Source organism: Idiotropiscis lumnitzeri, chromosome 21, assembly GCF_059441095.1.
Source record: "Idiotropiscis lumnitzeri isolate Australia: NSW breed Sydney's pygmy pipehorse chromosome 21, RoL_Ilum_1.0, whole genome shotgun sequence".
NCBI lineage: Eukaryota > Metazoa > Chordata > Actinopteri > Syngnathiformes > Syngnathidae > Idiotropiscis > Idiotropiscis lumnitzeri.
Genome location: NC_142411.1, coordinates 1,807,351 through 1,817,202, shown reverse-complemented (window position 1 = coordinate 1,817,202; position 9,852 = coordinate 1,807,351). Strand labels below are relative to the sequence as shown.

The following is a 9,852-nucleotide window of genomic DNA, read 5'->3' as shown; positions in this document are numbered from 1 at the left end:
AACACGTCTATTTCAATTTGTTTTATGCAAAATAATGTAATTTCTTTTGGGCATATTAAAAAAATAATACACAAAATTTGGAGATTATATGCTTTCCTCTATAGTTATTGTTACATTAGCTAAATCCATGTTCTCCTCTTCTAGAATGAGATGGTTTGTATATTTACTCTTAATGAAAGGTGCAAAGATTTGGTTGCACACTTCCGTGTCGCTCACAGGAACATTTGGACTTTTTTTTGTTTTTGTTTTTTAAGTCATTCACTGCTCAGTAAGTGTGTGTGCAAGATGTGGCTATCTCAGGAAGATGACAAAGTTTGACACCGTCCAAAACTTGTGTGTCCCATGTTGTTATGGAGACATCAGGACGAGTCCGTCCCATAATACTTGAGTAACACATGCTCTCAAAGCTCGTCTGACATCTACTGTGATCAATATGTGCTCTCAGGAATGTGACTATTTTTTTCTTTCCTCTATCAGCAGCTTTGTTGTTGTTTTTTTTAAAGTGAAGAACAAACAATAAAATGTCTTTTCATAACGCTGACTTATTATTGTTATTATCATACTAATGTGTTTTAAAATTATTCTTTGTTGAGGTGAATGACACTAGTGACAATGAAAATGTTTTGGTTGGTTTTGATACATGCTCAGCATTTAACACAATATGAGAGCCAACAGAGTGGATTTATGGATTTTTTTTCCCTTGCAATGATGAGCAACCTTTCTTTTTTTCCGTACATATTACAGCATTGAGTAGATTTGACAGTTTGTCGAGAAGTTTCAGATACCTGCCATAAGTTGCATTTGGTGCATCAGTAGAATTAGATTTAGCTTCAGAATTAGGTGAGTTGGGGGATCTAAGAGGAGCAATACAAGGAATGTGCAATTACTGTGCTCAAAAATGATAACTGTTCAAACGATTCGACAAGTTTTTTATAAAATATTCTGAGGGTAATGTGTCATTTAAAAAAAGTTATAAAACTCTTACAATGATTCGACAAATTATTCACATATGCACGTTTGTCCAGTGACGAGTCAAGTCTTTTCGTATTTTTTTTTAGTTCGAACATGTGACAGTGTGTGTTGAAAGTGCTCAGGACGTACACGAGACGTACTTCTGACGTTTCTCGATTTGATCCCTGTCTACTGAGCGTGCGCAGTTGCCGCTTTGTTTTTTTCCAGTCAAAAAAAAAGATGGTGGACGAACCACGCCGCGCCGTCGCAGTTTAGATAGCGTGACATAGAAACCACTTTAAGTTCGATAAAAGAGTACATGGAAGCTCCTGGTAAGATTTGAAACCGCATTTTTGTCCACATAGTTGCTCTAGCATACAAAAAGACCGTACATTGTTGTGTTAGGCGGTGCGGGACTAGGTCGCGTAGAGAAGCCGCCGGGGTACGACTATTTCCTGAAAGATGAGGCGGCAAATGGCGTATTTCGGCACCGTGTCGGCGCGTAGACATGAAGGTCAACGACGATATAAGGGGCCCGATAGTTATCACATTCAACATTTTTGGTGTGTATTACACCGCCTAAAATGTAGTGTATTTGTTTTGAATCAAAACGTCGATATTAATCAACTTATGTTCACGATAGCTGCTGCGGTTCGTCCAGGAAATAGACGCCGGAGGAGGCCTAACTTTACGTCGAACTTTGCATGTTTACCAGCAACGTTGTTTTTATTATTAAAAACAAGCGTTTACCTGGGTCATTAAAATTGTATGGTCAATGTTTACTATTAGTTAACGAGTTAGTTAGTCAATTAGGCCTACTCCAAACTAAACGATGTCCCTAACGCCCGGGCACATAAGCTAACATGATTAGCTTTGTTATCAAATAGTACAACTAGCGTACAGTAAAATTAAAGAAGCTTTTAATTATACTCTGAGAATCGTTCTTAGAAGTACTAGATATCCTTGTCGTGCAAGTATCACGTTTGTGTTAGCAAGAGTCCGCACTGAACAGCCCGTTTTGTATATAGAATTGCAGTGTAAGAATGAACACTGCAATGCAAATATCAGATCTGAGGAAGTTAGTATGGCGGTCTTTAAAAAATATATATTTAATAGTTAAACTGGACTGATTGATTTCAGCAGGCATTCACCTCCCAGAAGAACCCATCACTGGAATGCTAGAATCAGAACCCCGTGCCATGGAGACTAATGGAGAAGTGTACCCTCCTCCTCTAAACCAAACCGCCGACTGGACCATGGCGCAAGCTGCCCCAGAGCCTAGCATGGATTCTGTTTCTGGTGCCGGAGACCATCCCAACCCACCCTTGCCTCCGCCCCCTCCTCCTCCACCGGAGCTGGGCACTGTCGAGAAAAGCGTGGAACAGCTTCAAGTCGCCAACGCGCCACTGTATCCGGATGAGCAACCACCGCCACCGCCGCTTCCACCGCAGCCCCCAGAACAGCCGCCGGAACACAAAGCAGAGTTCCTGGAGGCTCAGCCGCACGCCCAAGAAGTGACCAATCAAGGTAAAAAGTTGATTCAAACAAAAGGAGGGGGTTTTTTTCCGATAGTGGTGCATTATTCAATGTTTCCTAACCTTTGAACCAATGCACACATTTTACATTAGAATAATCTTAATGATGAACCATAGCACACTGTGGTTGGGAAATACTGCTTAATGGCCTCTTTTTGATTTTACTGTAGATGGTACTGAGGTGTCACAAGGTGCTGATGACGGCATGGAACTTGAAGATGCCACCAAAGACGCCGCTCAAGAATCCGCCATTCAAGAATCTGCCGTTCAAGAAGCCGCCGCCCATGAAGCCATCATTCACTCAGAGCCAGAGCTCCCCAGCGAGTTTGAAAAACTGTTGAAAGGATGCGAAGACAATCCCGAGGACTTCAACGCCTGGGTCTACCTGCTGCAATATGTCGAGCAAGAGGTAAAGAAAATACAGATGCCCTATCAGTGACAATAAAGGCATCTAGAAAATGATCAAATGAAACGCTCTTCTTCCTTCAGAATATCCTCGAAGCGGTGAGGAAGTCATTCGACATTTTCCTCCTGCGCTATCCATACTGCTACGGGTACTGGAAGAAGTACGCCGACATCGAGAAGAAACACGGCCACATACATGTGGCGGAGGAGGTGTACCGACGAGGCTTGCAGGCCATCCCGCTCAGCGTGGACCTTTGGCTGCACTACATGACCTACATCAAGGAGAACTCTGACACGACTGATCCGGAGACAGAGGGACGCATTCGAGCGTAAGTAGAAACCTCTTTAAGTCCACTTTAAAGCGGGTTCTTGGTTTACCCTGGACAAGATTTGAGGTTATAAATGGCGTGTAGTAAGATTGCATTCCGGTGTAAAAATGTGCCGTCACACAGGAGAAGGCAAGCAAGCGCATCTTACTTAGACCCCCCTCAAAATATTTATCAATTTCTGTAGTAAGAGTGAGTGGGTTGACTACTGCGCTTTGATTAGTAGTAAACTTTGATGTGTTCTGACCTGTGTACAAATTTGCTTATGTTGTTGCCATAGTAACAAAAGACTCGCATAAACCATGGGCCCGTCTGTACTGTTTTTGTCCAGCCTCATTACAGTCATGGTTCAAAATGCCCCCGAGTTAAGTTAGTCTTTCTTTCCTGTCCAGGGCGTACGAACATGCTGTGCTGGCGGCCGGTACAGACTTCCGCTCTGACCGCCTTTGGGAATCCTTCATCATCTGGGAGACGGAACAAGGAAAGCTTGCGAACGTCACCGCCATCTATGACCGCATCCTGGGCATCCCCACACAGCTCTACTCGCAGCACTTACAAAAGTAAGGGAAACATCCAGAATTAGGTTTGCCATGACGTATACTCAAAATGAATCAAATACTGTGTGATGGGAATCATTTCAATTTGACACGTGCAGGTTTAAAGATCACGTTCAGAGCAACAACCCCAAACATTTCCTGTCCGAGGAGGAGTTTGTCAAGTTCAGGCTGGAGCTCTCCAAAGCCAACCTGGCCTCCATGGTGGGAGAAGACGGGGAGACGCCCGCCCCCCAGGACGAGCTGCCGCCCGGCACGGAGGATCTCGCGGACCCCGCCAAGGTAAGAATCCAGGTGGACCCAAGGGAAGAATTTCTAAAGCACGAAAAAAGAAAAGAAAAAGTGAGAGAAATTCTGGCGTTAGATGGAGGTTGCCTGTTGTCCACCATGACCATGATGTGGATTAAGAGAAGAGTTTGAAGAGTTGTCTTTATGTCGGCAGCAAAGCCAAAGACAGCCAAGGGGGGCTTGACGCTGGCATCCTGTCAGGGACACTCGCCCTTAAACTAAACGGAACAACCGAGGCCCAATGACCCGCAGCACCTCCACCTAGAGGTTGATATGCAGGGTGCATATATTCACCCCCCCTCTGCAGGCCTCTTGTCTCTGGTGATGTAAATCTATGGCTGCGGGACCGCCACCGGCAGCTATTACATCAAGTGGAACAGGTGATTGTTGTCAAGCCGTCCAACAATGTGCGCTTTGTCTGTGTTTTCCTGTAGAGGGTGACGGAGATCGAGAACATGCGCCACAAAGCCATCGAGGCTCGTCAGGAAGTGTTCAACCTCAACGAGCACGAAGTCAGCAAGCGCTGGGCCTTTGAGGAAGGGGTACGACATCGTCTTGAGCGCGCGCGCGTGATTCTGCGCCGCAGTTCATCTCGCTTCTTCCAAATTCCTCCACTGATTCTAACCATCCAAACGCATTTTTCCAATTAGATCAAGAGGCCTTACTTCCACGTTAAAGCCCTGGAGAAGACGCAGCTGAACAACTGGCGGGAGTACCTGGACTTTGAGATGGAGAACGGCACCCCGGAGCGTGTGGTTGTTCTCTTTGAACGCTGCCTCATCGCTTGTGCTCTCTATGAAGAGTTCTGGATCAAGGTATCAAGGCGTTTTGTTTTGATTTTTCTCCTCCACACCACTTCTACTCTCGCCGCTTCCCTGCACTTCCCCCCCCGCCTTCGACGACAATCACGTGGAGTAAAACGGGAAAAAAAGCCGACAAAAGCGACAAAAACAAAAAAAAAACGTCCTGCACTCTCTTTGCGTGTAACGTTGATATGTGACTGTATCTGTTGTATTAGGGGATGGCCAGCTTGCCACACAAGATTTGACTGCAGCATTTGCCAACTGCATCTTCTTCGTCTCCCACTACCTTACAGAATCTTATCTAATTGGTTCCATGAAGGTGCTGATGGGTTTACACAGAAAAATTCTAAGAACGATCTTGTCAATGACGACATTCACGGGGGTCCGAGAAGCGGGAAATATAAACGTCTGGTCTTGTCTGTTTCTTTGCCTTTCTTTCTCTCTCTCTGCTCTCCTGTCCTCTGCTCGCTCTCCTTCCCACTTTCTCTTCTTTTCACGCTTCAAAAGTACGCCAAATACCTGGAGGGCTTCAGCACCGACGGCGTTCGGCACGTCTACAGGAAGGCTTGCACCGTCCACCTGCCCAGGAAGCCCGCCATCCACCTGCTGTGGGCTGGCTTTGAGGAGCAGCAGGGTGAGTCGCCGAAAATGACAGCAAACACTCAAGCTTCTGACCTCGGACGCGCCGCCACGGTCATATGTCGCACCACTTAAAAGTCCCAAACCCCACCACAGGCAACGTGGAAGGCGCCAGCAACATCCTTAAGACCCTGGAGGCGGTGGTGCCCAACCTGGCCATGGTGCGTCTGCGGCGGGTCAGCCTGGAGCGTCGGCGCGGCAACCTGGATTTGGCAGAGACGCTGCTGAAAGAAGCGGTGGATTCCTCCAAGACCACCACAGAGACGTCCTTCTACGCTGTGAAGCTGGCGCGGCAGTTCCTCAAGGTGCAGAAGAGCCTGAGCAAGGCCAGAAAAGTGCTGCTGGATGCCATCGAGAGAGACCAGGTAGTGACAATCGCTGCCAGTCATAATTTAATACAGTTACGTCCTCGCGTTGAACGTCGTCCACATACGGTCCCAATGCTTCTTTTTTCTTTCAAGACGTGTCCGAGGCTGTACCTCAACCTGCTGGAGTTGGAGTGCAGCGGCGACGTGACCCAGAACCAGGCCGAGATCTTGGCCTGCTTCGACAGGGCCCTGAAGAGCCCCATGGAGATGGAGTCGCGCCTCCTCTTCGCACAGCGCAAAGTGGAATTCCTCGAGGACTTTGGCAGCGATATCCATGCGTGAGTTTGGAGCAAAAAGTCCCGAAGGAGCGTTACATTGGCCTGGAAAATGTTCGATTGTAGTCGTGAGAACTTTGATTAGCTGCATAACGAGAGAGCAAAAAAATAGGCGGAATTTGTCACCTTATCCTATTAATTGAGCGCTTGGAGCCTTCTGTCGTTTCAGGCTGGTCGCCGCTTACGAGGAACACCAGAACTTGCAGAAGGAAGTTGACTTATCAAAGAGGAGTGCGGAGAACGGCTACGACAGCTCTCAGGAACCCGATGCCAAGAGGCAGCGTGTGGACGACGGCTCCATGGCCGCCGCCGGCACGGACATGCAAGCCAACAGCGCGTACAATTACAACAACTGGTACCAGGTGGGTTTTACATTTTTATATCGACCATCTCTGTGATCCCAACCACCATATTTCCGTAGAGTGAAAGGCCGGGACTGCGCAACGAAGCAGTCTAACGTGTTGCCATTTATATACTAGGATAATGGCGTCGTGTTCAACTGAACAATACATTCCAGACAATCTCATCATGATCATTATTTCAGTATAGATTGTTTTAGGTTTGGGATATTATTTGTTGACGTGCCGGGAGAATTGTAGTATGTGCCTCGGCTCAAACTTTCTAGTTTTTCAAATGTTCTCTCTTCTCCTTTTTAGCAACAGTATGGCGCCTGGGGCCAAAACTCGTGGGGCCAGTACAACCAATACGGCCAGTACAACCAGTACTACCCGCCTCCTCCGACATGATGGCCGCCACTCTGAAGTTGGTTTCTCATTTGGAGAATGTGTCTAGCTTTTCAAATTAATAGAACCAGCACCGCTTTCCCCAAAATTGATTTTTCTGGTTTGACGCAAGCTCATTATTTCAAATACAGTACTCGTTGTAGCTCCTGTTTTGGGATATACAAGTATACACATGATGCATGTTTGTAAAGGCAGGTTTCTTTCCTCCCCAAGCCACCCTGTGCCCAAAACGCAAAGGCAAAGTTTTTCATTCTCCTTGTGGATCTCTTTCAATTTGAAGACTTTTTAATGTGTTTCAATGAACCCAAAATGAAGACTTCCTGTTTACCTTGTTTGTTTTCTCAACTTGATTTCATAATAAACAGATTGATATCCTGGTGCTTCCCGGCTTCATATTATTAATTTACATGAAGGCGTTTTGTGATGCAGTGAACTGTTCTCGTATGCTGCAATTGTTACAATATTCACTAAACGAAGCGCACATGGTCCTTTGATGTTGCATTAGAGTTTTATCAAATGTGAATGTCAAGTTTTCATATTTGATGTATTAAACAACGATGTAAACTTAATATTGCAACAATAATGGAATTGACCTATTTTTTAAAAGCAATAATTAGATTATTACAAAAAAGGCAACTACTAAGTGAAATGTCGCTTGAGTGCCACCACATTGTGGGTACTGTTGGCATAAATGTGCCTAGTATGTACAGACTAAAGTTCACTATGATTGTAAGCGTTTACTTCAGTGTGCACTATTTGTGATCGCATAGCACGTAGTTGTTTACTTACTCATGGGCTCAGCTAATCAATGCGCAGCACAGCCTCGCCACATCCAATATGGCGCCCGGCATGTGGGCGGAGCTTCGTTTGGCCTTGCGCGTATTACGTAATACTTGCACATGCGCAGTACCGTCCCCTCCAACAACCCTTTTTATGCTGCGCGTCTAAAGACTAGCATCCAAACGAGGTAAGGCCTGTATATATTGAGTCCCAAAAGCGTATTTTTGACCGTCGCTGGCTCTTATTTAATGTTGAAAATGCTCATAAAACACCTCCAGCATTATTTTAATGTCACATTGTATAGACATCTGATAATTTGTGAGTTTTAAGCTCCTTCCTTCCGCCACCACTCCAATCCAGCGTGCCGCATGTGGCTAGTTGTGTTAGCTTAACATGAGCAGCGTCGACAACTTTTCTCTCCCCAAGCCCCAAAAAGTGTGACGTTTTCTCGAAAGCGTTTGAGATTTACACGTGCCCAAAGTTGCTAGTTTTCTCGTGAGCTTCGGCTAAGTAACAGTTTACATGGTAACATGTAAAGTGAGCGTCCAAAAATCTGGTGTGTTATCAGCGAAATGTTTTCCCCTTTAGAAGGTTCGAAGTGAATAGAGTCGCATACATTTCCAATTTGTAGTTCAACATTTTTGATCGGCTTTCAAACCAACCTTCTCCTATAATGTCTTACTCTCTATACTGTATATTGCTTGTGCTGCTAATGAATTTTATTGATCAATTTATTTTTACTTAATGTTATCTGTTGCAGTTATCATGAATGTTCATTGACACAATTGGTAATAATTTTTAATCGAACCTCCCTTCTTAGCATCAACATGCAGCTCTTCCTGCGTGCCCAGAACACTCACACCCTTGAGGTGACCGGACAGGAGACTGTGGGACAGATTAAGGTAAAAATAATAAGTCAAACTGTTAGACGGCTATATTTTATGATGCCTGACAGCAATTGTTTGTTTTTCCACCCGTCAGGCTCATGTCCAGACTCTGGAGGGTCTCCTGGTAGAGGATCAGGTGGTGCTGCTTGCAGGTTGCCCGCTGGAAGATGATGCCTCGCTTGCATCGTGCGGCGTTTCCGACCACTGCACCTTGGAGGTAGCCGGCAGGCTGCTGGGAGGTTAGTATTGAAATGTTTTACGACAATACTGTTTGCCCTTGTTTATTGCGGGAAGTAAGTTCCAGCCCTTCCTCCAAAATCTGTGGCCAAGACACTGTCATTTTTTAAAAGGAACTTTTATTTTCTTTTTTTTATTGAAACCTATTAGAGCTCATGAAGTATTCCATTTTGTTGTTTAGGAAAGGTCCACGGCTCTCTGGCTCGTGCTGGAAAAGTGAGGGGCCAGACCCCCAAGGTGAGGACTGTTTCCAGAATATACCGCTCTTGAAAATTGTATCATCTAAATTTACCTTCTGTATATCCAAATTTTGAATGAGGTTTAAGAATACGAGCTAGCAACTCTATAGCCAAAAATGCTTCTGTAAAAGCATGAAAAATATTTATTCATTGAAATTTAATTTAGGGCTACAATATCAGTTGGTTTTTAAGTGTGAAATTCAGGGCTTTGTATGCGAGTGCCTTTGAAGGAAACCACGTATGCATGACAAAAAATATTAAATGTACAATCACTTGTAATTTTATGCTTATTGATGGTCTTGCATGTGTTGAATTGAATGCATTGTTTGCTCGGCAGGTGGATAAGCAGGAGAAGAAAAAGAAGAAGACTGGCCGCGCCAAGCGTCGCATCCAGTACAACAGGCGCTTCGTCAACGTGGTGCCCACCTTCGGCAAGAAGAAGGGACCCAATGCCAACTCCTAAGAAGAGTGTGCCATGACCAGACTGAGCCGTTTTGGCAGAGTTCAAATGTTTTCCTGTTTTCAATAAAACGAACTTGGCTCACAGTGGTGGAGTGGTCATCTTCAGGACTAACTTTTGGGAGGTAAATATTAGGAAACAAGGAATCGGCAGAAAATGTACTCTGGTACATAGCGTAAGACATCTGCAAAATAAGCCAAACCATTGAATGTGGAGGTTGGGTGTCCGCATGTTATTTCATGTTCGGGCTTCCTTTGTCACATAAAATGTACATTTATAAGGAAATAGTTAATATGCATACCTCTGACATCTTAGGCTGATGGAGGCAGTAAAGTTGGTCCGACAGTGTAATGCCATCCGAT

General features: G+C 45.1%; 2 protein-coding genes across 5 annotated transcripts; both read left to right on the top strand.

Moving 5' to 3' along the window:
- The first annotated feature begins 1,114 nt into the window (after positions 1-1,114).
- Positions 1,115-7,097, top strand: prpf39 (PRP39 pre-mRNA processing factor 39 homolog (yeast)). Of its 4 annotated transcripts, XM_088286663.1 has the most exons (13): positions 1,115-1,283; positions 2,092-2,478; positions 2,657-2,895; positions 2,976-3,220; positions 3,610-3,777; positions 3,873-4,053; positions 4,494-4,601; positions 4,710-4,874; positions 5,370-5,496; positions 5,598-5,866; positions 5,963-6,147; positions 6,314-6,506; positions 6,801-7,097. In XM_088286663.1, exons 1-13 carry the CDS (start codon positions 1,271-1,273, stop codon positions 6,888-6,890), a joined length of 2,370 nt encoding a protein of 789 aa, XP_088142789.1. In that variant the 5' UTR covers positions 1,115-1,270; the 3' UTR covers positions 6,891-7,097. The 4 variants fall into 4 exon arrangements, with proteins under 4 accessions (XP_088142789.1, XP_088142787.1, XP_088142790.1 ...); XM_088286661.1 differs by having other exon boundaries at positions 4,710-5,496; XM_088286662.1 differs by having other exon boundaries at positions 1,122-1,283; positions 2,095-2,478; positions 4,710-5,496.
- Positions 7,098-7,785: 688 nt separating this feature from the next.
- faua (FAU ubiquitin like and ribosomal protein S30 fusion a) lies at positions 7,786-9,576 on the top strand. Its single transcript, XM_088286093.1, has 5 exons — positions 7,786-7,854; positions 8,488-8,569; positions 8,649-8,793; positions 8,973-9,028; positions 9,368-9,576. The coding sequence occupies exons 1-5, from the start codon at positions 7,787-7,789 to the stop codon at positions 9,491-9,493; spliced, it is 477 nt and encodes a 158-aa protein (XP_088142219.1). The 5' UTR covers position 7,786; the 3' UTR covers positions 9,494-9,576.
- Positions 9,577-9,852: the final 276 nt, after the last annotated feature.

Bases quoted from the DNA above. Each gene is read 5' to 3' on its own strand.
- prpf39 (XM_088286661.1), top strand. The intron at 3,221-3,609 runs GTAAGTAGAAAC...TTTCCTGTCCAG, and splicing joins ACAGAGGGACGCATTCGAGC to GGCGTACGAACATGCTGTGC. The intron at 4,054-4,493 runs GTAAGAATCCAG...GTTTTCCTGTAG, and splicing joins ATCTCGCGGACCCCGCCAAG to AGGGTGACGGAGATCGAGAA.
- faua (XM_088286093.1), top strand. From the start codon at position 7,787: ATGCGCAGTACCGTCCCCTCCAACAACCCTTTTTATGCTGCGCGTCTA. The intron at 8,570-8,648 runs GTAAAAATAATA...TCCACCCGTCAG, and splicing joins AGACTGTGGGACAGATTAAG to GCTCATGTCCAGACTCTGGA. The intron at 9,029-9,367 runs GTGAGGACTGTT...TTTGCTCGGCAG, and splicing joins TGAGGGGCCAGACCCCCAAG to GTGGATAAGCAGGAGAAGAA.